This window comes from Chanodichthys erythropterus, chromosome 13 (genome assembly GCF_024489055.1).
Source record: "Chanodichthys erythropterus isolate Z2021 chromosome 13, ASM2448905v1, whole genome shotgun sequence".
Lineage (NCBI taxonomy): Eukaryota > Metazoa > Chordata > Actinopteri > Cypriniformes > Xenocyprididae > Chanodichthys > Chanodichthys erythropterus.
This window is the reverse complement of record NC_090233.1, coordinates 29185946-29213936: the sequence shown is the minus strand read 5'-3', so window position 1 is coordinate 29213936 and position 27991 is coordinate 29185946. Positions and strand designations below refer to the sequence as shown.

The 27991-nt window shown below is 37.4% G+C and overlaps 3 protein-coding genes across 3 annotated transcripts; 1 reads left to right on the top strand and 2 right to left on the bottom strand.

Moving 5' to 3' along the window:
* Positions 1–13: 13 nt before the first annotated feature.
* Positions 14–8469, bottom strand: ssh1b (slingshot protein phosphatase 1b). The gene is made up of 15 exons (XM_067406902.1): positions 8398–8469; positions 6742–6779; positions 6535–6635; positions 5825–5889; positions 5614–5735; positions 5441–5509; positions 4460–4525; positions 4108–4302; positions 3851–3944; positions 3634–3762; positions 3050–3096; positions 2798–2944; positions 2468–2668; positions 1408–2035; positions 14–1224 (listed from the first exon to the last, which is right to left on the bottom strand). Exons 1-15 carry the CDS (start codon positions 8467–8469, stop codon positions 274–276), a joined length of 2925 nt encoding a protein of 974 aa, XP_067263003.1. The 3' UTR covers positions 14–273.
* Positions 8470–10452: 1983 nt separating this feature from the next.
* On the bottom strand, positions 10453–17716 carry svopb (SV2 related protein b). Its single transcript, XM_067408213.1, has 16 exons — positions 17655–17716; positions 17319–17425; positions 16755–16840; positions 16507–16605; positions 14537–14608; positions 14283–14407; positions 13170–13233; positions 12800–12925; positions 12558–12686; positions 12361–12434; positions 12201–12277; positions 11415–11519; positions 11168–11279; positions 10933–11014; positions 10741–10830; positions 10453–10656 (listed from the first exon to the last, which is right to left on the bottom strand). Exons 1-16 carry the CDS (start codon positions 17714–17716, stop codon positions 10453–10455), a joined length of 1614 nt encoding a protein of 537 aa, XP_067264314.1.
* Positions 17717–19242: 1526 nt separating this feature from the next.
* On the top strand, positions 19243–22051 carry ungb (uracil DNA glycosylase b). The gene is made up of 7 exons (XM_067406914.1): positions 19243–19331; positions 19531–19712; positions 19807–19902; positions 19991–20088; positions 20465–20553; positions 21175–21353; positions 21674–22051. Exons 1-7 carry the CDS (start codon positions 19322–19324, stop codon positions 21812–21814), a joined length of 795 nt encoding a protein of 264 aa, XP_067263015.1. The 5' UTR covers positions 19243–19321; the 3' UTR covers positions 21815–22051.
* The last annotated feature ends 5940 nt before the right edge of the window (positions 22052–27991 follow it).

Below are 27991 nucleotides of genomic sequence, written 5' to 3'. Positions count from 1 at the left end.
TCCTTTAGCAAGACAAAGAAATGCGATATCAACAAAGCCATTAATAAAGGTCCAAGCCAGAGCATGCTTTAATATATATATATCTTAGTTAAAGCACAGACAGACACATGAAGAACGCAGTGCAGTTATGTAAAGGGCTGCTGGAAGGATGTCCAAGCCTGGCCTGATTGTTCTCATGAGGTGTCTTGCAGCATCAGCCTGCATTGTTGCTTTCGATGGCTGTAGGACTGGAGCAGTCCCAATCACTGAGAAAGCAGTTCTGACATCTTTGAGTCAGCTTTTCAAACTCTGCAACACAGTCGGAGTTAAAGAGAGCTTGGGAGAGCAAGAGGTTTCCAAGCAAAGAGAAGGCTCTTGCTCCTCATAGTCAATTGAGACTGTGGCGGAAAGCGTAAGGTCCTCTGTGGAGATGGCCAAGTCATCTAACTTGGCCAGCGAATTAGACCTTTTAAGTTGGGAGGACACGGTCAGTCCGGCGAGCCGCACACGGGTCTCAATCTCTTGGGCTCGCTGACGTACCAATCCCGGCTGGCCTCTCCGAGTTCTCTGAAGACTGTCGCTGCTGGAGCTGCGCGTCAGGGACGAGCCCGGTGCAAGCATTTGCTGGAATTCACTGGAGCCAGGGTGCAAGTTGGGAACGTTCTCCTCATCCACTTCCATGTCCTCCGTGGCAGTGTCCTCTACACTCAAGTCCATCTGTTCCGACTGAGGACCGGACACTTGCTCCAGTCTATGGTGCACCAGCTCTGTCTCCAGGTGGACCCCCTGACTGAGCTCTGCCGTAGGCCTCTCACCACCCAAACTGAGCCTCAGGAGAGTGAGCTCTGTCATAGGACTGCTGGAGCTCTCCTTGCTCCCCTCATCCTCCCCCTCCATTTTGTCCTCAGTCTCCAAGGAATAACGCAAATCCTGAGGAAGGTCTTCGCAGCTTGGTTGCTTGAGGTAAGTGTCCAAGTTGGCCCGACTGGAGCAACGAATGCACTGGCAGTGCCCGCTGCTCATGTGATGCCGAGGGGCAGGAGGAGGCACCTTATTGGCGGAGGCGGGACTGAATTTGTGTCCTCCAGGGGCCTGGATGGAGATACTGGGAAGGCCAGCATGACGTGGCAGGTTAAGGCGATGGGTGCGACGTTCGCAGCGGCGGCCGCTGGGCAGGTGCAGGCAGTCTCGGCACGACTGATATGAGGGCTTCACTTTGTAGGGGTTTCCAATGCTAGCACTGTCCTAAACCGATGAATACACACAGGCAGGGAGAATGCATGGTTAGGTTTTTTAAAGGTGTAAGAGTACGGGATGCTTTAGAGAAAGTAAAGCGTTTAGGATGGATTCACAGAAAAGAGCTCTTTGAGCTATAAGCTTGCATACAAGCCAGGAGAGCTGCCGCTACAGCTAAGACGTCATACTCACGTCAAAGCCAGAAGGGCAGCTGCGTTTCCCGGCCAGCCTGTTGCTGTTGTTGGCGTTCTCGTTGTTAAAGCGGTTCGAGTTAGCCAGGCTCCCGTCTTCCCTCTGCATCTCCTCACCACGAGCTAAGGCAGCCATCTCCGCCTCCTCCTTTTGTGCTTCCTCCTCATCCTCCTCCTCCACCGTGCTGAACTCCAGCCGCAAGCGCATGTCCTCCAAGGGCTCCAGTCGGCCGCAGGTCTGGGCTGCTGTACCCTCCCCAGGAAGAGCCAAGTGAGCCATGGGGAAACCCTCATCGTCCAACAACGCATCCCTCTCCACGTCCTCAATCTCAATAAAGACTCGTTCCATGCCTAAAAGTGGAGGACCTCGAACTGGCGTGGAGGGTTCACTGTCCAGAGCAGTGTCTGAGAGTCGCCGGAAGTAGTAGTTGTAATTGAGATGGTCTGTCGGCTCTTCTCCGCAGCAGGGAGAAGCACTCGCTCCTCCGTGGCCCCAAGCCGTCTCCTCCTGATCGGGGTGCAGCGACGAAAATTGAGGAGTCTGGTCACCACTGGCAGCTGAAGCCTGAAGGCCCTCCAGTGAATACTCATCACTGTCTGGTTGCCAGAGTTTGTTGTGTCTCTGCTTGCTACAATGACAGAAAACAAAGGTAGCAGTCACCTCTTGATAGTGCGAAAAGAGAAAATACAATCAAAGAAGGTTTGGTCCTTTTATTACATATTTGAAATACTATGTGGTTGCCAGCAATTGTTCAGTTTAGGATGTTTGTGTCCTCACCAGGCTACTTAACTAACAAGTCTTTGCTGTTCAATCAGCTTTGACCTCAATCAGGTTGACTGGCTTCACCAGCACCAAACCATCATAAACCAGCATGGAAATTCATGCTGTTCTAAAGCTGGTCTTTTTCACATTATTCACATTGACAATAATTATCAAATGTACAAATCAAAAATGAAGACGCTCTGAATAAAATGAGTATGCTAAATGAATAAATATAAATGCAAAAATGAATTTATGATGTTAAAAAGAACATGTTTCTCATTATCTTGGCTTTTCCCACCTGGCATCTAAAATCCCCTCGTACTCAGCCAGTTGTTTCATAAAAGCTGGGTTGGGTTGTGCTATATTCCTCTTCTGTTTGACAAAACTGTACGCCTTTTCAAGTGACCATCCATACTCCTTCATAGCATAAGCAATGACGGTGGATGCTGAGCGACTCACTCCCATCTTGCAATGTACTAGGCATTTAGAGTTGTTTTTCCTATATGAAAGATATACAGGCATCCAAGTCAAAAAAGCTTTTGGCAAAAAATATGGGTCCTTTATTGAGTGAAACAACAGGAACAATAACACTTTTCAAATATCTTTCTAACCATGAAAAGTAACTCACTTGGCTCTAACTATGAAGTTGTAGGTTTCGTTCCAGTGCGCCAGCAGGTCTGTAGTCTCATCATCATAAACACGAATGTTACAATAACAAAAGGTACCAGGGAAAAAGTTGTCAATCTCTCTTGTGACATTGAGGATATACCCAACCCTGCATAAAAACAAACTGACATTAGACTGTATACTGCAGACTTAATACACAATGTTCTGTAATCTTAAGTAGACGCATAGTAGGTCGATATATATCAGCACTAACCCAGAGTCTTGAAGCTCCTCCAAGTTGGATGCGTTCCATTCTGAGCCCTAAAATTAATGAGATGTACAACAATAGATTTATTAGCTTCTAAAGTCTTAAAGCTCCTGTCGATAACCATGTAATTTTATTGTAAACTTAACGGGTTCTTGTTTTCAGTAGATGCAAAGGAGAATGATCAAGTTTTGCGCATGTGTTAAACAATTTTGATTTCGGTGTAAATACATACTTCATTTAAATGAAGAAATTTTAAAATAATTTTTAAAAAAATAAGTAAAAAATAAAATTAAATAAAAATAGTTATTCAGCCTTTTTGTTATTGACAGGTAATCTTATCTGCAGGCTAAACTCTTCAGGTGGGCCCTTATCTATATCTGTAATGTTTTTTCAATAACCAGAATGGTTAATTAATTTGAAATTCTGATTTTTTTTTTGTAAAATCCAGAATTGTTTGAGAAAGTAGCCCTATAGTCCAACCGCAAAGTCCTATCAGTAAACTAGCAGTATGCGCTCTGCTTTTTAGGCAAGCGAACATCTTAAGCAAACAGGAATCAAGAATGGCAGAGAAATCTTGGAGGAAGCTTTACCAGGTACAGATGATCAAATATGAGCGTAGCCTTGTCCATCTGGCCGAGGATAAGCAGCATCTCATTGTCAATAAACTCTTTATACTCCCTCAAGTTGCAGCTCATATGTTGTTCCAGCTCATTTCGGATCTACAGAAGTGAAAGGATTTAATTTAATGCTCCTTCCATGGCTGATTCATTTATGTAAACCATGACATAAAAACCTCATTACATATACCTCCTTAGAAGTAATATTTTCCAGGTCCTGAAACATCATTATGTTTCGGAGTTTGGCTTTGATCATACACTCTGTTCTCTCTCTCTCCGTTGGCCTGTTTATGACATGAAAAGCAATGTTAATACATGCAAATTAATAAAGATTTTCAGAGTATTAAAACTTATTCTACTATGATCAGTTTATCAATCTGTTGTTGCATTTATGTAGCATTGGAGATTTATCATAGTACTTTTTTTATCCAAAGACATCTAACTCACTGATCAGAAAACATGACTGGGGAGTCAGGCCGGGTGGTCTCCAGATCTGTCATGGCATTCCACTCATTGATACAACTCTGCTCTGAGGAGATGCAGCTCTCATAATAGCCGACCCATGTAAGGGCCATCCCTCCAGGGAAATAGTTGTATCTGCGGGACACCTCACATGCTTTGTGCAACACCTGGAGGGCAGACCTGCAATATACAATAAGTCAAACATAATCATATCCTGAAGTGTGTGAGAACACAACTCAAAATAAAAAAAAACATGTTATAAACAGTAATAGTTTGTATATTTAACTTTGAAATATCTTTCCAGCATAAAACAACAAATAAAACCGAGCTAACGTACCACATGGCTTGGACTGACACGGGCTTGAAAACATGCAGTCTCCCTGCTGTGCTCACACTGAAACCTCTGGGAGAAGAGATAGAGGAGTTCAGGCACGTAAATTATGGCATCATTTGTGATTATATAGAAATGCATAAGAAGGCAGCAGGATGATGCTGCTTTCCCAGGTTGGTCAGTGGAACAATTTTACACCACAAACCAGTGGAAAATTCTCTCTGCATATTGCATCTGCCAATAGCCCCCAGGTCACATGCACAGAAACCATAAACATGTTATTTCATACTGAACCTGTAGAGGTCATTCTCTGTAAACATAGCATATAACATTATTTTAACTGACCAAACATATACAGTCTGATGGCAAATCCAGTTTCAATTTCAATGTGTATGGTATGTGTGAACGATCAATTGAAATAAAAATATATATATATTTAAAACTAAAAAAACTAAAAAAGTTTGATCCATAGTCCTTAAGAAGATACACTTAAACACAGGAGTTTTTAAGTCACAATGAAACAGAAATAGTGACATCTTTTCTTCCATATTGTGATGTACATCTGAGTGAAACAGATTATTGAAAAAGAAATACGGGGAGGGATTTATGAGGACCAAATGATTGAGAAGTTTGGCATATGTCACTAGAGAGACATTTTGATTAAAAATGAAGCTCAAAAAAAGTATATAAAAAATGAAAAAGGAAACATGCAAGGATGAATCGTTCGCAATAAAATCAATAACATGCATTTAAAAGATAGATAGGGTCAATTTCAATTTCATGCTGATGTACCAATAAAAACAACTAACGTTATAAAAAAATAACGTTGAAAAAATAATATATTTAAAAAATATATATGTCCCTTAAAGAAAATTTACACCAGCGTACATTTTGTCAATCCTATTTTAGTGGCAAATTAATTGAACCACTGGGACAAGACACCCAGCCTGAACCTTTGCCTTACAGAAAGTGAACTAGGATATTTACCCATCTCCATCCAAGTGAATCTTGGTATCACTCCAAAGAGGAAGAGTCATCCCAATAGAGCAACTTTTACTACAACAAACAAACATTTGTGTCAACCAATAAGTGTGGTGTGGTTATGAATAAAAATGCAGTGAATGCATAAAGGCTGTTAGTTAGCACAACCAGGTTCTTACCTGTCCTTATCTGTGAAATCCATTCCGAGTAGTATGTTTTCTTCAGTGTCTTGACGCCCATTTGTGTAGACAACCACCATATACCGCACATGGTCTGTCCATCCACTTTCTAACCTAACCACCTGTTGATAGAGGCAGTGTACATTGGTTTATGCACATTGAGATCAGTAGCCATTCCTACATTGTACTAGATAAAGTGTACGTCACTTACTAATTTAATTCTATCCTCAGAACGGAGGGTGTTTATCATTACTTGTAGGTGCTGTGGTAGATCACCTTAAAAAACAACAAAAAGATCAATTAAAAGAAAAAACTCAGATAACGTATACTGTAATCATTTTATGTGCAATACATTTTGTTCATCGACAATAATACCAAAATATAAAAGAATAAGTTCCATAAGGAAATGGAAATGTGTCACATCCACCTTTACGGTTGTGGTTCAGGGCCGTAACCATCATAGACATTGAGGGGGGCATGTCCCCAAAAATTGGCCAAATTGCACTCCATTACGCACCGCTCTGTTTCTTGTTACAATGACAAAAAGTTTTAAAAGTTACATTTTAGGGCTGGTCTGCCTCCGCGGTCTAACAGCACTCGTCAATTTCCAAAATGTTTGAGGCAGCCAATCAAATCAAAGAAAGCAGCTTTTACTGTAAACAGAAACTGAACAGGAATTTCACCGTGATGATTCAGTTGTAAAAAAAAAGAAAAAAGGGTGAGGTAAGATTTAAGTAGCTAAACATTTAATATTTGACAACTGTTTTACAATAGAAATGTGAAAGGACAGACGTGCAAAATATTTGTGAAATATCTCAATTTTGAATTGAAAAATAAATTCCTTTAAATAAAAAACAAAAATTGGTCAACCCCCAATGTTTAAAACATCGCTCAGTTACTTACGACCTTATTGTGGTTTACCTGCATTTTTATGATGGGTGGGTGTTCTGGGCCCTTGTGCACTGCTCCCTTGCTGTAAAAACAGAGCTGCCCCTTTTACCATGAAGAAACTTTCACTCAGGCTGAAATAGGCCACACATACAATTATGAACACACTCCAAAATAAAAATTAATTATCATAGTTAAAGGAAGAATGGATTAAATAAGATGAATAAAAATAGCACTGACCTTAGGTTTGCTTTTCGGTCATCATCACTGCCTAAATCCTGACAAACAAAACAGCAGAAGTGGAATTACAAATGGCCCTGACAGAAAATACACCACATGAAATGACTTTTTATTTATTATCTACCAATTCTGAATGTCTCTCATCATGGTTTACAGACAAAAACAGCTATTAAAAGCCTGTCTGGCAGGATGGATCCAGAAAGCTCTAAACTGAAGACTTTAAATAGCATGCAGAAACGTTTTATGCTTAAGCAAAACACAAACACTTGCGATAGGCACATTAAAAACTGAAAGCCTGAGGGACAGACATTACTGTGGGCTTATGCTATAGTAAGATAGCTCATTAGTGGGCTGTCTCTAAGAAGCGTGAACAGCAAAATCTTGGGGGGAGACATGACAATATTCCGGGTCCCATGATTGGTCACCAGGCAGAGTATCTATTCAATGACATCATTGCAGTGAGTGTACTGGGAGTAGTGAGAGGAAGACTCGGTTCTTTCGAACGATTCGTTTCAAATAACCGATTCAGTTATTCTATTAATAACTGACAAGCAAGCACATATCGCTGTTTATTTTTTATTTTTTTATTACATTTTATTAATATGGCTGTTTATTGAAATGGCAGGTGGAGCCATGATTTAGCAAACAAAGTCATTTAGAACCTAAATATAATTTGCATTCAAATTCATTTACATCTCTGAAAAAGGTTTTTCCATGCATTTAAATAAAGTATTATCTATTAAAACCCACATCATATCTGTGCTGATAATAAAACCCCCATAAAGTCGTAAACATTCTAGTATGTTTTATTTCTAACATTTCTAAAATTTAGTAAAGTAAGGTAACTTTACACTATATCATTCAAACTCCAAATGCACTTAATAGCCTGTAAGAGTTCATTATCAATCACACATGCCCGAATAAAGAATGATCTCAGTTCAATGAGCCGTTAACTCGAAAACCATTCAGTCAGTTTCGTAAATTTACATTTTTCAGTCTGATTCGTGAATGAATCGCTTACGCAGGTTTTCTGAATCAGTTTATCCGATTCATTAAAAGATCCGACTCCATGAGCGATTCGTTCACAAACGAGGCAAACGCTCAATTGGTAAGTATCATCAAATATTACTATGCTAAGAAAGTGCTCTAAAGCATATTTGTGGTATGGCTGAACTGACCTATTGCGTTAAACAACGCAGCCAGTTTATTACCACTTTAATCCCCAACACAAATTAGATTACGTTATTGAATGTAGGGTAAGATAAACATTGGAATTATAATTGCACCATGCCGCCTACGGCCGCTTTCGGAAAATAATTCGCAGATATTTTAACCACTTACACAAATATATTCTACCATTTCGACAATATAACCAAAATTCAGTACTGGCATGCTTTGTTTTGTTTGGTCAAGTCAAGTTAATCCCCATCATCGCGCGCGCTCTCATATGAAAACACCGCCTCGCTAATGTCAAAACTTCACCATGCGCTCATCTCCACAGCAGGTTGAACTCGGTGACTTCTTGTAGTGTCCCATTTGCACAACATTAGAAAGGAAAAATGATCCCCGAGCAAAAGGCCCGGCTAACATTAGCTGTTTAAGCGCTATTTACACATGCATCCCCGGCATTTCCTCCGCCGGTCAGCCTCCACTCACCTCCCCCGCGTTGGTGCTGGCTGAGGATGCGGCGCTGGGTGTAGGGGAGCGCTGCAGAGTCACCAGAGCCATGGCTGCGCTGCAAAGCGTTCAGGGAAACCTCACAGGCGCTCCGGTCCGAATAGGACACGCCGAGATATACTGTTTTGCGCCCGCCAGTGACGGGGTTAATGCATTCAGAGGCGCATTAAATCTATTTAGCGGAGCGATAAACCCATCATCGGCTTTGTCATCCAACTCAGCGATTCTACAAATTCTCATTCACGCCAACGATGCCAATAAACAACAGTCTGTGCTCTATCTTCGCGGCTGGACCGTTGATTTAGTGGCTAGACCTAATGGACCTTGTTTCGGGACCGCCGTCCGTGGTTGGTGTAGTTCTGTGATCGTCTGTGTTAGATATGGGCTTCTGGGCCAACCGCGTGAAGGTGACTTGCACTTCTCCCTGACAACAGTGCATCCTATGCAGACTCAACACCCAATCATCCACATACTACTCGAGCCCTCATGATGTAGACCATCTCAAAACTAACGTAATGCTTGATCGCTAGATTTTTCCTTCCTCCCTATGACGAAGAGAAATTTGTATGGTTCAGCAGTCAAAAGTGAAGCGTGTTTGAAATGCAAATTAAACATCTAGTTATAATTATAAATATTATAATAATAATAATAATAATAAAAAAATGAGTTTTGTGTCTTTTATATTGCATCTCTGTTAGCTAGCCCTCTATTGAAATGTTGACATGATGTTAAATTTAGCAGATAATATAAATTATTTCCAATTAACGTGAGCATATTCTATTGTAGGCTACTCTTTCTACAGTTTTCTCATCCTAGAAAAATCAATAAAAATATTGATGACTCATCCTGCACTACATACATTTTTGTCCAATCAAATTCTCTCTAAAACAAGAATATCCCTCCCTCTGCAGTCATACAGCATTAAAGTCTAATGGTGTATGCTAAAAGTATTTAGAGATTCTGGAACTCAAATAATGTGTTTACTAGTTGATAATATACAATGTAATATAATGACTGTTATTAGAAATATGCCAGAAAGAGTTAGGCATTAGGTGTGCACAGAGTGTATTGAAAAAACAGCACAGGACAGAAATCTACACTTGTCAAACCATTTCATTGGGTCTTTTATTTACACAAGTACTTGGCATCATAAATGGGTTTATGTACCATTTCAAAAGAAAAAAGACCAGAAACACAAGTTAGCATTTTATGAGCATAATACATGCATATTATTGTTTTTCTAAAAATCTCTGATGAATCAGTACATTTAAAAAAAAGGACTTACATAACATTTAGTATATACCAGAATGGCCTGATTATACATTGTTTTTTTGACATCAAACAGTTTCAGTTTTCCATGTGCTGTTAAAGGGTTAGTTCACCCAAAAAATGAAAATTCTGTCATTTATTACATACCCTCATGCCGTTCCACACCCGGAACACAAATTAAGATATCTTAGTTAAAATCCGATGGCTCCATAGGGAGCAATGACATTTCCTCTCTCAAGATCCATAAAGGTAGTAAAAACATATTTAAATCGGTTCATGTGAGTACAGTGGTTCAATATTATTATTATAAAGTGACGAGAATATTTTTGGAGACCAAACATAACAAAATAACGACTTATTTAGTGATGGCCGATTTCAAAACACTGTTTCAGGAAGCATCGGAGCACAGTGAATCTGCGCATTGAATCTGCTGTTCGGAGCGCCAAAGTCATGTGATTTCAGCCGTTGGCAGTTTGACACATGATCTGAATCATGAATTCCACTCCAAAAATATTCTCATCGCTTTATAATATTAATATTGAACCACTGTACTCACATGAACTGATTTAAATATGTTTTTACTACCTTTATGGATCTTGAGAGAGGAAATGTCATTGCTCCCTATGGAGGCCTCACGGAGACATTGGATTTCAACTAAGATATCTTAATTTGTGTTCCGAAGATAAACAAAGGTCTTACAGGTGTGGAACAGCATGAGGGTGAATAATAAATGACAGAATTTTCATTTTTGGGTGAACTAACCCTTTAAGGAGATGTGTTGCTGGAGGATTCGGCTGTCTCAGAGCCATGCGGCCTTTCCATGTGTTTTTGTTCCATGGTGTTTTGAGTTGATTCCTGTAAGCTCCGCCCTGTTGTTTCCATGGGCAAAGCCCAGGATGCTACTGTGCCCAGCAAACAACATATTAAATATACAGACAGAGCCAGGTAAACTGATGTTTTCAGAAGTACCTGAAGAGGGACAGGCACAAACATGCATCAATACATGTTCATTACACCCTTTTTTCTTCTTAGAAAATCAGAGGAATGCTCTACCTGAGCAATAAATGGTGTGATGAGAGCTCCAACACGAGCCATCCCACTGCTTGTACCAATACCAATAGCCCTGGTTGCAGTAGGGAAAACCTGAGGAGGCCAAAACAAGAAAAAAAAGAGAACTGCATTTTAAATGCAAATTTGACTAGGACTGACTGAAGCACAATAAGCTGCTTTGCAATTAAGCCTTACCTCAGGTGTATAAACATATGCAACCTGCCAGCCTGCTGTTATACAGGCTCGAGCAATGAAAATAAAGACTGTGAGAACTGTCCTGGAAATAGTAAAGAAAAAAAATCAACATTGTCATTTACAGTGTCTTGAAAAATATTTAGGCTGTTTTTTTCTCTTCTTTTTACAATTATGACATTTATTTGGGATGCTTATCAGTGTCTGTACAGGTTTTTTGATGACTTGATGAATGTACCTTTGTGTGCAGGCGTACAGTGGCAAGATGCACAGAGAGAACGCTAAAAAAAAAAATGCCATGCTTTTTCTCCGGCCAATTCGATCAATCATCCACACGGAGACCAGAATACCTATTCTAACATCAAGACATAAATCACACAGCTGTCTATCAGTTTATATGTAGCTCATATAACAATGTTTGCATTTAGGTTAATTAACAAAAAACAACATTTGAGAGGGGAGAATGACATATGGTGCCACATCACCAGGAAATTCTGCTAAGGTGGTCCACAGAAGGTCCTTATAATCATCAATAGTCAGGTATTTGCACTCCAAATTGCACCGTTGTTCCATACTTGAGTTGTCAGTGGCTGGAATTAGACACAATATACACACATGAAATGTGCCCCACCAAGTGTTTAAAATGTATATGAAATAGTTAAAGAAATTATATCAATTGAGTCATTAAAGATCAAAAAGGTACTACTTTCTATGGTGAGTACATACAATTTACACTACTGTTTAAAAGTTTGGGGTCAAAAGTGAAAAGTGTAGATTTTTATGAACTTTCTATTCAAGAATGATTAAAAACAAAATGCATAATGGTTTCCACAAAAAATATTAAGCAACACAACTGTTTTAAACATTGATAATAATAGGAAATGATTCTTGAGCACTAAATCAGCATATTAGAATGAATTCTCTCACATGACCCTGAAGACTGGAGTAATGGCTGAAAATTCCTCTTTGCCATGTTATATTAAATATATTAAAACAGAAAAAAATTGTTATATTGTAATCATATTTACAATATTACTGTTTTTATTGTATTTTGATCAATTAAATGCAGCCTTGATGAGCATAAGAGACTTCTTGCAAAAACATGAAAACAAAAAAAAAAAAATCCTACTGACCCCAGAACAGTAGTGTAGGTTAGATTTATGGTCCTAGCCTAAGTTAAACACAAACTGTTCTGTTAAAATCAAGTCTGTGCACATTTTATGATGACTTTGGTTACAAAAAATAATTGGTTACAAAAAAAACCCACTCACCACTACACGCAGATCCTGCTTGGAACATCTCAGTGGTTAGCAGCACAAGACCATAATATGAAAAAGCACTACATATCCTGTGTGTAAAACAAACAAAGGTAAGTTTTTATAAGTTTTACTGTATATGGATAGATTTAACATTTTTTAACAATATGCATACCAGATAAACCAGACCAGAAGTGTTGTCTTGCAGTATTCTGGAATAAAAAGATCTCTAATTCTCCCACGATCATTCTAGAACACATAAACACAAATCTTTTGCTACTCTAATTTACAATATAAACATAAAAATCCAAAAATGAGAATGTGCGAGTAGGAGATTTAGAGCAAAGATGTAGGACTGGCATCCCCACATACCTGTGTGTTGGCTATAAGTCTTCCTGTAGGCATAGTGCTCCCATTAGACTCTGCTACACGTTTCAGAGTCTTCAGGGCCTTGTCTTCTCTGCCTCTCAGTACATCAAATCTAGCACTCTCTGGTAACCACTACATGACAAAATGCACACAATCAACATTCAAAGTGTAGACTTTCAGTCAGGCACCTGAACATGAGCCTTATGTCTTATAACAGTTTAAAACATTGTTACATCCATACATACACAGCAGGAGGCAGCAAAGACAACAAGAGGAAAAGTGGAGAAAGTTAGCAGCCATTTCCAGCCTAATGTGGGCATGACCACTATAGCCAGTAACACTTCAAACACGGCACCCAAGGCCCAGAACACCTATCAGGACAGCACAATAATATTTTTTTTTAAATTATGAAGATCATTATAAGAACACACTTTGGTAATTCTCATTATTAGAGAACATTTTAAAGGTATTTTAAGGTATATTTAATAATAACCTACAAAACATTGCCTCAATCAGTTACAACATTAACAATCTAACTTAGTGTAATAAAATGTATAGTAATTTGATACTGAAAATGTGTGCAATAGTTGAAAAAAAAACAGTGGTCTTAATTACCCCTAACAGGATTATGGATATCCCTCTCGTTTTCACTGGGAGGAATTCAGTATATAATGTCACACTGTAAAAAAAGGAATGGAATATTATTTAAAAAAATTAAATTATAAAATTAAATTTAAAGTAGGGCATGAAGTTTTATTAAAAATTTAAAATTATATATAAAAAGAAAAATGCAAAAAATAACATGTGAACATGCTGTAGTCCTGCAGTAGGAGGCATGAGGACTAGAGATGTGGCCAGAGAAATAAATTGCAATGTCCGTAATGTAAGATGCCGACAGTGCTACAGGGAGACAAGAAGGACTGCTAACCACGTGTACATATATGTCCCCCAAACGATTTAGAGAACTTGCAAGTGTCTTGGAGGAACATCTCACAGCAAAAACTGGAAAATCTACTACAGTCCATCAAGATGAGATGGATGGAAACACCAGATACTGACTTTTGATATCGATCCCCGCTCGGGACACATTATTCCATTTCTGTTTGTCAAATGTTAGTGAAATTTGTTCAGTTAATGTCTCAGTTGTTGAATCTTTTTATTTTCAAACAAATATTTACACATGTTAAGAAATTTGCTGGAGAAAAAAAGAGAGAGGGTATTTCTTTTACACTACTGTTCAAAAGTTTTGGTTCAGTAAGATTATTTTTGAAAGAAATCAATACTTCTATTCAGCATGGATGCATTTAACTTAACAAAGGTGAATATAATCATATAAATCAGAAATATAAATCATATCACAAACAAACCTTTGAATTTATATTTTATAAATATACAGAAAAACAACACAGCTAATTATACTAGATCAACAAGACTGGTCAGGTTCGTCACAGTAGTGAGCAAATGTAACACTTCACAGGTTTAATGGTCCCTTAGGGAAATATGGAAGTTAAGATAATTGTATGTTTTAACACACGATGAAGTAAAACTAAATGCTTAAATCATATTGGCACTAATAAGTGCACAATCATGTAGCTCTAGCCTTAGTATCTCAAACATAAATAAAAAGACCTATAAATAAAATGTTGCATCTGAGTGTTGCTCACTTATGAATGTGACTTGAAACCATAAGCAACACTTCATTGTTTGTTCATTGGTGTAAAAACTCACGATTGAGGGGCTCCTCCCAGGCCAAATCCCACAAGGCCTCGCAAGACTAAGATCCAGCTATAAACAGGTGCTAAAGCACTGAGAAGCCCATAGTACAATGTCCACAGCATGCACAGTGTTAAACACTAACAGATGGAGACAGTGAGGTTGTCAGTGAGGCAATGACTGCTTTAAGTTTATAGTTATATAAAGAATGCATGCATTGATTTTAATTCATTTACTCAAGTAACATGCTTAATTTAAACCAAACGTACCACTTTTCGGCCATACTTGTCTGAAATGTTTCCCCAAAGTGAGGAGCTGAGCATCATTCCAATGAACACTACCTGACAAGGTACGTACAAAATAATAACAAAACATTTAAGATTCAAAAGATTAAATATTGCAAAAGTCTTGACAATACTGAGTATGCCGAGCATTAACCTTAAAGGGATAGTTCACCCAAAAATGAAAATGGTGATATATTTATAAATATCTTGGCTCTTCCAAGCTTTATAATGGTAGTGAATGGGGGTTGAGATTTTGAAGTCTAAAAAAAAATGCATCCATCAATAAATAATCCATACAGCTCCAGAGGGTTAATAAAGGCCTTCTGAAGCGAAGCAATGGGTTTTTGTAAGAAAAAGATCCATATTCAAAACTTTATTAACTATAATAACTAGCTTCTGGCAGTATGTATCGATTTGCAACGGAAGAGCAACCTCTGACCTGATGCATGATGCAATGACAAACACAGAAGCGCAGATGATAGAGCAAAACAAAACACCGGTTACAAATTAGAAGTCTAAAATGAGAAATTTTAAATAGAAATGTTGGAGGATTTCAATATAAAAGAAGAGGAACTTGAGTTTGTTGCACAGCCCTATTTGTTTAAACCGCAAGAGGCAACCTAGCTCAGAATCAGGTGTGTTTGATTAGAGAGAAATGTGCAAAATGTGCAGTGTTGGTGTTCCTCCAGGAACAGGGTTGGGAAATACTGACCAAGCTTATGATACTCCTATATCCTACATCATACATTAAACCCCTGGAGCCCGATGGGTTATTTTTATGAAGGACGGATGCATTTTTTTTGGGCTTCAAAATCCCCACCCCCATTTACTACCATTATAAAGCTTGCAAGGTCCAGGATCTTTTTAACACTTAAATGCATACCTCGGGTCTTTAGTGACCCGGGACGTCATTCACTACCCTCCTCCTCGTTCATTTTTTTAAAATTAGACATCAACCTTCTTGGTATTCCTCAATCAATTCATTATAAAGAATATAACAAGAAAAAAATCATAAAATTATAAAAGAATGCCTATTTTTGTATTCATTTTTTGTAAAAATTGTATAGGGTCGCTATCGACCCGAGGTGTGTATGAGTGTACGTATATTTTTTCTGCACAACAATAATTGAATCTTAGATGACAGAATAAGTGCAATTCACCTTTATTCCACAAGGTGGCAATGTCTGATACACAATGCTGAAGTGACGACTCATTTAGACAGAAAACGAAATAATAAGAGAAACATGACATGGCTCAGCTATTTACTGCAGCGCAAGTACTGAACGCAATCAAATATGACTGTAACTGTCACTGGATGGATCTGGTGAAGCTGTTAGCGATCGAAATATTGATTTTGAAGATGTTGAAAATTATATAGTTCTGAGAATATGTTTGAGATCGCGATTGGGCTCATATTCGTGACCTCAACCATAAAACTAGCCTATTATTTGCTGAATTTACTGGGAAATGAGCTCTGATGAGGACAGTGGTGATGGCATAAAACATCTGCTCAAACGGAGCCCTTTCAAGCTCCAAAAGTAACAAAATATGATTTATTTTATTCTTCTGTAATTGTTACTCTAATATCAGAGGAGTTTTATATTATCACGACAGGTAGAGATCCTTCCGTGTTATAGATCCGGGTCGATAAAGACCCGAATATGTAACAATGATTGGCGAAACAGTCATGCATTAAAGGGTTAAATATATCTTTGATTGTGTTTGTCTGAAAGACAATACTCATATACACCTAGGTCATGATAGTCATATACACCTAGGATGGCTCGAGGGTGAGTAAATAATGGGATAATTTTCTTTTCTTTTTTTCATGAATTACCCTTAAAAATCAACATATTGTTTTCCTTGATATTCTATCACTTTTTCATGAAGCTATAACCAAATTTAACCCCAAGTGGTGTTTAACCAAGTTAGTGTACAACAGTAAATATACTGACTGCTGTTATGAATGCCACTTTCCAGCTTGCGAGCCTCCATTCACAGCGCAGATGAGGAGTTACAATACTAAGGAGCATCATTTCCATAGCATCAGCCATCTTCGCATGGACATAAGAAACAAGAATATTGTGAGTTCTCAGTAAACAAATTTTTAAGTAAACTGAATTAACTAAACAAATTTTGCTCTTTGTTCAGTAAACATTATTTATGTAATTAACAGTTAATTCAGGATTTTAATATTTCTTACCCACGCAACTCCAGTTAGCATAGACAGCTTCCACTGAAAGCATCCAAAACCAATAGCCTCAATTGCTTCCTCCACAGTAAATGTTTCTAGTGAAAAATAAATACTCACTTAATGATGAGCAAGTATGTATTCAGTAAAAAGCATGACCTTAACCCTGTGAGGAATTAAATTCTGTTGACAAAGTAGCTTGAACTAACTGATAACCTGATGCTGCAATGCTTGTGACACAAAGACTTAGGTGAATAGTTTGACTACAATAATTATATAAGCCTGTCTAATTATATATTTGTGCCTAATTATAACCTATAAACAAAAAAATCTGACCTTCACTTTAATTATGTCCAGTAGCATACGTACATAATATTTCTTAAACAAAATAATTCTTTTTTGATCATTCTAAACTGACCTCACACCTCATAAATGAACTCAATCCAACAGCTACACTACATGCATACATTACACCATGAGTCAGGCCTTAATCATCAATTTAGGCTTTAAACAACGCAATCTTAGAATAAAGAGGAATTGTGCATTCATCTACGAATGTAGGATAGCGATGCCAACCTGACATTCCAGAGCTTCTGGTCTTGCTATCCCCCAAATCCTCTTGCTCCAAAATAGTGCAAACTCCTTTGCTAGGCTCATTATTCCCAGACTGCTCCTCATGAACACTAAGGATGCATTTTCAAAAAATACAGACTTTAGCCTTTGTACGGTTTTAAAAAAATCCTATGTAAATTGGAAACTGTAATACAATCAGTATTATTGAAGCTCCTGTAGGCTTTTCATTTCACTATCTACACATAATTTAAGACTGCATTCTTTGATATTTCCAGGCTACGGTTTTCAGTCGATTAAAAGTTTACTTTTACAAGTAAACACAAAACACACATGGATTACCTGATATCAGCGTCTTTCCATCGCTTGTAAGCCACCTGCGATGATCTTGTCAACCCACTCATTTCACCGGGACGCTATAATGGAACGCTAAAGCATAACAGCACATTTAACTATAGAACAGGTTAGACCAGTGTGTATTACATCAACATAACACTGGGGATGGTAAACTAAGGGAGTGGGCTTGGCCTTAAGTAGTTAAACATTCCTCCAGAGTACAACCCACATGGCATCATGTCATCCCTAAACAACAAGCCACTCCAGCCCTAATCCAGGTCAAGAGGATTCTTTAGTAAAATCTTATTCATTGCTATTAGGAAAGTTTGTAGATAAACAGAAGTATTAGGGATGTTAAGAACAGAGGAAACTATTCTCATAAACTAGACAAGCACCTCATGAACACTGAACGACCACATGCTCTTTTGAATGAATTAATGATAATCACTCTTTGTGTTCTTTTTCTCCAGTTGGCAATAATTGGGCCACAAGCTATGCTGCATTTTATTTCTAAGACAAAATATCAATCAATTAAATTCACAGAAACAAATTCTTCAGAGGTATACACACACTTCACTTATAATATGCCCAAACAGCAAAGTAAATAACTGAGACGATTTTAAGCGCCACAGAAAAGGAATAAAACATCTAGGGCACTAGCTGTCACGGGTAATTGCAGGCAAACAGACGAAGATTAAAGATCCAACAACAGGTTTTATTAATAACAATCCTTGACAGGCAGAACAGGCAAAACAAACACACTAAACATAACAGTGATCGGACAAAGACAGAGCGAACAGGAGGAACTTAAATAGCAAACACAATTAAGGATAATTAATAGAACACAGCTGACATATATGAACTAATAATGATGATAACCAGGGAGACAGACGAGTGGCGGGAAACTGAACAAAGGAACATGTGACAAATTAAAACAAACTGGAAGTCCATGAACACAACACTAAACTGAACACAATTGTGACACTAGTTCTCATTCAGGGGGCTACAGGAAGACTTAAAATTATCTAAAATATTATATTAAAATAATCAAACTTGAATCTAAACTAAAATGGTATAAAAACAGAGAAAAAAAAACTTTTTATTTTCCATTAATAACTTTTTTTTATTGAAGAACATATTCTGGAATACATAACAAATTATAATATATTAAATAAATTACATTAACACAATTTACAACATATCAATAAAAAGTTTGAAAGCAGGTAGCTTTGACATAATTACAGTAGAAATACTGGAAATATCTACAATATTGTCTTGTACAATGAGAGGCGTTCAAGTAAAAAAGGTTGAACCAGAGTCAAGGGTGAAGTAAAATTTCAGGGATTTTGTACAAAGTTAGATTAAAAATGTTCATGTTTAATTAAAAAGAGTCTGTTTTGAATCATTCAAACAGATAATATCACCAGATCTAACATTTAGTCATATTTAAACACAACACATGCCAGCTCATATGACCTGTCATGTCTCTGCTCGGCTAACAGTTACTGTCACGGTTTAGGTTTGAAGTTTCGCTTTCAGTTTCGCAAATGGTGGAGCGAACCTGAATTTGCATGACATGGCAGCATAACAGTGATGCAGCAGTATTTGTGAAGGGGTCTCTGAGAAACGCCAACGAGTGCATACACAGTGCATACACTTATCTTACTTTGGACATGTCAAACGGTAGGTTAAGGCTCTGAAAAAGTTTAACAAGCTCTGTATTTAAATTTCTGTTTAAGGTATTTAGTGTAGAAAAGACTGCATTCAAACTTTCTTGCATTTCCTGGGCCTTCATATTGTGACAAACCAAGCACAGTCCTTTCAAAAAGAGTGTTTTACTGAGTGTGTGCTATTCCTTTTTTTCCTCTTTTAAATGATACAGAATCCTGCAAAGAGCAAGTTAGTAGTAAGAGCATGCAGCTCAGTGAGGAACAGCTGCATCAGATAGAGCAGAACAGACGCGCCGCACTTGAACGACTGGCCAGCCGAAACGTACCTGTACCTGTTGGTGAAAGCTGGCGAAGACAAATTGGGACTGAATTTACAAAACCTTATTTTACAAAAGTAAGTGAAACTCAGTATGAAACATTATCAAATTAACGCTAAGAAGATGAAGTAAAAAACACTTGTTCCTGTTTTGGTTCTTTCTTTTTTCCAGCTAATGTCTTTTGTTACAATGGAGAGGAAATGCTTTACTGTCTATCCCAGCCCTGAGCAGGTGTTTTATTGCACAACTCTGTGTGCAATTGAAGATGTAAGTATATAATATGTGAAAAGGAAGAGGTATAAAAAAATAAGTGCTTTTTAGTGCAATTTCAATACACTACAGTTTGTGTTGACAGGTAAAAGTGGTCATTCTTGGGCAAGACCCCTATCACCATCCAGGTCAAGCCCATGGTTTGGCCTTCAGTGTGCTGAGGCCTAAACCTCCTCCTCCTAGGTACAGCAACTGTGAAATTTTTCAATCATCTCACCAAAATGACATCTTAGACCATTCACACAGAGCACGTTTTTGCGGTTAAAAGTACAAGAGTCACATCAGCGGAATGCAAAAAGAGATGCATTTTTTTAATAAAGATGTTTCTTTTAACTTTAGCGCCGCATGTTTAGAATGGTGTGTCGTGCGTGATATGCATCAAAAGAGGCGAGACATGAGCGCAAAGATCAAACACGTATGTCTAATGCGTTTACATAGAAAAACAATGGAAAAGTAGTCCAGTGGAATGGAAAAACGTGTTCTGTGTGTACGCCCCTTTCTGTACATCTCTAATGATAACTCTGTTTCCGTATTTGCTGACCTGCTTCAATTACTGCAGTTTGGAAAACATATTTACGGAGCTGACAGAAGATATTGTTGGCTTCCAGCATCCAGGTCATGGAGACCTTACAGAATGGGCTAAACAGGGTATGTAATCAACATGCACTACTGTTCAATGGTTTGAGGTCAGAATGATTTTTTTTTTAAGACTTAAAACTTTTATTCACCAAGGATGCATTCAATTGATAAAAAAAATGACAGTAATGACAGTTATAATGTTACAAAAGATTTCTGTTTTTAAAAAAATGATGTTTTTTAAACTTTCAATTTATCAAAGAATCCTGGATAAAATACATGTTTCTTCAGCACAACTGTTTTAAACATTGACAATAAGAAAAAAATGTTTCTTGAGCACCAAATCAGCATATCAAAATGATTTCTAAACCATCATGTGACACTAAAGACTGGAGTAAAGGCTGCTGAAAATTAAGTTTTGCCATCACAGAAATAAATTACACTTTAAACAGAAAAAAGTTATTTTAAATTATTAAACTATTTCATAATATTGCTGTTTTTTTTTTTTTTTTTACTGTATTTGTGATTATATAAATGCAGCCTTGGTCAGCATAACAGCCTTCTTTCAAAAACATTTAAAAATCTTACCAACCTCATACGTCTGAACATACACTACGAGCCTGTTATAGCATCATTTGTAAAGAAAGCTATCAGATTCATTAAGTTTAATGTACATGTTATTTATATTGTCAGGTGTTCTGCTGCTGAATTCTGTGTTGACAGTGAGGGCTCATCAACCCACCTCTCATGAGGGTCAAGGCTGGGAGCTCTTCACAGATGCTGTGGTCCTGTGGCTCAGCAGGAACCTCAATGGCCTGGTCTTTCTGCTTTGGGGCTCGTATGCTCAGAGGAAAGGCAGAGTGATTGACAGAGTAAGTTAACAAAGACAGAATTATGAAATGTAAATATATTTATCTGGAATATAAGGTGCACTCAGCATTTTTTTTATTTATTAAAAACGATTTTATTTTACATGGAGTGGGTCATCTCATGGGACCACCATGTTGATGACCAGCTGAATGTTACAGTTTTACCTGTTGCTGTGCACTTCTGCCTTTGGTATGAATAATAATGTTTGACTGCAAATATTGCATTTATACAGTGGCACAGGTTACTGAAAACTACACCTTTGAAAATCATTACGAGGCAGTAAAGTAATATCTGACTGGCTGTTTTGTTTTTGTTTTTCCAGAAACGTCATCATGTCCTTGAGACTTCACATCCATCACCATACTCTGCACATTTAGGCTTCTTTGGATGTAGGCACTTCTCTAAAACGAACATGCTACTTAAAGCATCAGGAAAAAATCAGATTGATTGGACAGCTCTCTGAAATAACATTATACTATATATTCTTTAAAACATATTTTTGGTAAAACAGAGAGGCTGTGAACATTAAATATTCTACATTAAAGTTAAATGTTTTGCATTTTATACTGCAATTATGTTGCAAATAGGTCACAACTGCCCTGTAGTGAAGTTAAACTTGTAATCATCATGCCAATTGTTATAATGCAAATGATTACATTATTTGGACAATAAATGAATGCAGTAAATGAATGTATTTCATTAGTCATATTGGACAAAAGGTGTGTGATTTCATGGACTGACCACATATTTCAGCTTCAAATTAAAACATTAAAAACAAAAACCTGTTATTATATACACACATACATATTAGTGCTGTCAAAATTTGTGTAAACAGACGCAATTAATTTTTTCAGTTTTTTTCAGTTTAACAGTATTTAATGCAATTAACACAGATTTTCCCCCATCATCCTTTTGCTAGCTTTACAATATATGATCATGCTCTTATTCAAGCAAATGCTATAGAGTGAATGAGACAACTCGCTGTCGGAGAGGAGAGCAAGAGCACAATTTAGCAGCCTTTTCCTAACCTGAGAATTTTGGTAATGACATGCCAGATAGCTTAGGACAAAAAGAAAAACATCAGAATATTTATATATTGTGAATTTGTGATATGACGTCTGCAACTTATGATCACACGAGTGGTCGCACACACTACTAATATCAATTTGCTGGGTTTGTTGGTATTTGCTCTTAGTACATTAAGTTATTCTGTCTGTTCTGAAGAGCTTATCATCTTCAGTCTGACCAGTGTGTGAAAGAAAACAATGGGAGAGAAAATGAGACAGCTGCTACTGAACAGGCAGAAACAGAATTTTTCTCATCAAATGAGAGATCAACTGACTCAGCGCAGCATGACAGTAGGTATTGTTGTCCAAATCTTTGTTTTTGGAGTTCTGCAAATCATTGTTTTAAGGAAATATCACGCATCTCTTTCCGTAGGATATGAATATTGCTGTGCAAAATTCTAATGCGCTCCAAGATAATATTCTAAGATGGTAGAAATGTGGCTGCTGCCTGTAATATTAATGACCAATTATGGTATTTCTAAAATCCAAAAGGACATAACAAATATTTGATTATTTTTTAGCCAAAATATCTTTGTACTTCTGAGTATCTCAGTGGTTACAACATGACCTTCCATGAAAATCCAAATCACATATAGACTGAATTAAAACCTAGTCTTTGGACTAAATTAAACCCTAAAATCTTTTAAAAGAGAAAGCGGTCATGTAAGGTCCATTTAATGTTTTTAGTATAGGCCAAGGAGGTCTATGTGGTCCTTATGATGACAGATTGTAAACTGGTATGGTAAATTGGAACAGATTTTAAAGTCTGCTGCAAACGTGTAATTGTATCCTGAAATTATGAAAACACCACTTTCAGCTAATTAAAAAAGTTGTATTTATAGGTTTTATTTACATGTCGTTGCACAGCCATCTAGTGGAATAAGAAAGAAACGCTGCAGTTTCGCATCTGTGAATACAAATATTTCTGTTTAGATTGTAGTTTTAAAAGCAAGAAGAGAATAGTGAGGAGTTCGCTTGAGATTTTAGCTGTTTTCAGTTTATGATCTAGTTAAGGTCTAAGTTAAGATATGGTCAACATTTGAAGAAAAAATGTTTCTTGTCCAAGAGAAAAGTGAGCTGGTGTTATCGGTAAATAAACATCGACAGTGTGATGACTCCTAAAGGGAATTATATTCCGGTTAATTATATATTATTCCGCGGTTACTACCGCGGACTATGGTCGCAAGTTCAACGGGACTTACGACCATAGTTGGCTAACGATGCTTTCGGGAAACTCACACCAGGTTGGTTAACGTACTCACAAAATAAAAAAATACAAGGACATAAAATATTGATTTGAGCTGAACATATATTGTATTATCTTATAGATTGTCTTAAAGCCTCTGCAAAGAAAAAAAATAGTCAATAGCCTACCAAACTAGTCAACATCGACTTGGCAACAAAACGAACATTACATTACTTTAATTAAAGTATCAATGCACATGTTACCAGGCTAATTGTATTCCTCTATAAGTTGCACCTTAATTTTTGCAAGCTATTTTCTGTGAATGTGCCGCTAAGACAAAAAAATGTGCAGTAAACGGCAAAACTATAATTACAATACTTAATAATATTGTTGGTAAGAAATACCAGTTTGCAATAACAAGCACCATGAGCTGTTTTGTACAGCTAAACACTAACGTAGCGGATGACACGGGAAGCCAGACAGATTAAATTTACAAATGTCCGCGCCCGCTCTTAACGTTAAAAATAAAGTGAAGCTCTCACATCCAGCATTTGTCTCTTACCGGTTCGTTGTACATGATCTGAACATTATAATTATTTCATTTGACACACGTTAGCTATTCTGCCTTGCGTTTGAATAAAAAGATTGATTGAGCGAGCGAGTGAGTGAGCGAGAGAAAGACCGCGGAGTGATCCGAGATACATGAAAGTAGCACCGGCTTGTAACTATAAACTCGTGGAACTCAGAGCTTGTCACAGACTACCTTCTCCTGCGGTGCAGTAAAGATTGCGCAGAATATTCTATCAACGTTGGATCTTCAGAAGCCTCGTTGAACATGACAATGTGTTGTTTTTTAGGGGCTAGACGGACGTGTTTGATCATCTCTTTTGCAGTTTCTCTAAAAACGTCGCGCTCAACTTAAAAGTAGTTCAAGTAACTATTTTATTTAATATTTGTTTTTCCCACTGCGCGGTCTCGCGTTTTTGCATTAACTTGAGCTGTTTCCATTGCTTCTTTGCTTTTCAATGGGAAAAAAAAGCTCTTTAGGAGTTTGCTGTTTATATTATTAGTATAATATTACATTGATCTACTGTTAGTATAACCAATACCATACAAACGTTTATTTTAAACAAACTTTTGGTTGATTTTTTTTTCCTTTCTGTAGACGAGAAAGCTGCAGAGAGAAAAATCAGACTCATTACTCTCCTGGTAAAGTGAATTTGGAGTCATTTTTGAAGAATTTTTTTCAAACGAACAATTTATTTACCCATTTGTGTCCTCTTCATCCATTCTAGTTTTCTCATAGAAGGTTGAGATGATGGACCATTGATGATGACCATTTCATGAAATCCCACATTTATGTTGTGCGGGCCTTTGTTTACTAATTACAGATGACCGAATCTGAATCAGTCAAATAACATTAATTTCTTGCATTCCCATAGAACAGCGGTTCTCAAACCTGTTCTGGAGTGCCACCAACCCTGTACATTTTGTATAGAATCACTGCGATAGAAAAAAGCAGTGGAGATCCAAGCTCCCACATCAGACAATTCCGTAGCCACTGATCCACACTGATTATAAAGGTAAGTAAGTATTATAGACAATCAGCAAAAGTGTGCATCAGTGTGCACTGTGCAACACTGAAGAATCTGAGAGTGACACTGAGGATGTTGGGAATGACTCTTAATCATGACTCTGATCCAAAGGTGTGAGTAAATGAAAAAATAATGCACAAAATTATTTTGTGTTTACTGGATTTTGTTCTGCATATACCAACATCTCTTTGTTAAATTTAGAGAGCTGAGGAAAGCCAGCAACATCCTGAAAGCAAGAGCATTACTTGCTTCTATGTTGGTAAATGCACATAAAAAAAGCTATTTTTGAAGCATTTTGTTTAATTTCTGAGCTTCATATTTGCAGTTAGCAAATTCTTTACTCAGTCATGTCCTTTTCCCTCGTAGTTTTCAGAGAGAAGGTTGAGATGACGGACTTTGGCTGCACTGACCATTTCATGAAATCCCACTATAAGAAATTCATTGGTATTTTGTGTGGGACTTTGTTTACTAATTACATTGATCAATGGATGTTAACAAGGATGACTGAATGCAAACCAGTCAAATAACAAAATAATTTCTTGCATTCCCATAGAAAAAAGCTGTGGAGATCCAAACTTCCACATCAGTCAAAACATTTCCATAGCCACTGATTATAAAGGTAAGTAAGTATCATAAACAATCAGCAAAAGTGTGCATCAGTGAGCAACAACGAGGACTCTTGGAGCGACACTGAGGATGATGGGAATGACTCTTAATCATTTTACCTCTGATCCAAAGGTGTGAGCAAATGAAAAAACAAATAATGCACAAAAATAATTGTTTATGGGAGTTGGTTATGCATATACCAATATCACTTTGTTTAATTATTTTCCCATTATAGATTAGAGAGCTTTGGAGAAAAAATAGCAACATCCTGAAAGCGGGAGCATTACTTGCTTTAGTGTTTATAAATGTATGTATTTTGATAAATTTATAGACTTCATATTTCTAGCAATTTCTTGACCCAGGTGTGTCGTATTCATCTATCCTAGTTTCGCCTTAGAAAGTTGAGATGATGGACTTTGGCTGCACTTCATTCCATGACATCCCACTATGATACATTAGGTATGTTGTGTGGGACTTTGTTTACTAATTACATCGAGCACTGGATGTTAACTGTGATGACCGAATGTGAATCAGTCAAATAACATTAATTTATTGCATTCCCATAGAACAGTGGTTCTCAAACCTGCCCTGGAGTGCCACCAGCCCTGCACATTTTGTCTCCCTATATCTGACACACCCATTTCAGGTCTAGCAGTCTCTACTAATGAGCTCATGAGTTGAATCAGGTGTGATAGATGGAGGAGACATACTCAATTTGCAGGGCTGGTGGTACTCCAGGACAGGTTTGAGAATCACTACCATAGAAAAAAGCCGTGGAGATCCAAACTCCCACATCATACAAAATGTTTCCATAGCCACTGATCCACACTGATTATAAAGGTAAGTAAGTATTACAGACAGTCAGCAAAAGTGTGCATCAGTGAGCAACAACGAGGACTCTGGGAGTGACTCTGAGGATGATGGGAATGACTCTTAATCATTTGATCTCTGATCCAAAGGTGTGAGCGAATAAAAAAATAAAATAAATAATGCACAAAATAATTTTGTGTTTGGTGTCCTTTAATTTTGTGGAGTTGTGTCCTTTTCCCTAATAGTTTTCCGAGAGTAGGTTAAGATGACGGACTTTAAGCACTAATGGATGACATATACCAACACAGTCATGAGGAATGCCACCAACCTGAAAATATCAAGATTGTTCCAGAAGGACTGCAGAGCTCACATCATGGGAAGCAGCCATATTGACCTTGTAAAATCACGCAAAGGTACATGGTAAAGATCTGCCAAGGGAACGTCTCAGGTTACCCGACGTAACCTTGGTTCCCTGAGAAAAGGAAACAAGAAACTGCGTGCTAGCTCAGGCTTTGGGGAAAATGACTTTTCTCCGAAATCCTGAAGCCTGACTGAATCATGCAAAACTACATTGCAATAGCCAGTGGCGCTTGAGCCGTGACTTCTCAGAATCGTTCGACTAACAAATACTGGTGTAGCTCTGTTAAGCTGCACCAGACAGTGCGAATGAACGACCTATCAAGAGCGAGAAAGCCAAAGAGGCTGGGCACAGAGCTACTGTGGGTTATATCCTCACGGCTCTGTCTACGTCATGACGCGACTTTATTATATTTTCTAGACCTATCTGGCTGGCACTGCGATAATCCACTAGTGCATAGCACTGCCTCTGGTGGTCAGGAGGAATGAAACAGAACATCTCTCTGTGAGATGATGTGGCTTCTTACACAGAATAAGGCACACACCATTATAAAAGCTATGTTAATTAGCATTAAAGTATAAATACTACCACTAAGATTTATAATGTTTTTAAAAGAAGTTTCGTCTGCTCACCAAGGCTACATTTATTTAATTAAAAATACAGTAAAAACAGTAATATTGTGAAATATTATTACAATTTAAAATAACTGTTTTCTACTTGAATATATTTCACAAAGTAATTTATTCCTGTGGTGGAAAAGCTGAATTTTCAGCATCATTACTCCAGTCTTCAGTGTCACATGATCCTTCAGAAATCATTCTAATATGCTGATTTGCTGCTCAAGAAACATTTTATTTGTGTACAATATTTTTTTTTCAGGATTATTTGATGAATAGAAAGTTCAAAAGAACAGTGTTTATCTGAAATCTAATCTTTTGTAACATTATAAATATCTTTACTGCCACTTTTGATTGATTTAATGCATCCTTGCTGAATAAAAGTATTTCTTTAATTTCTT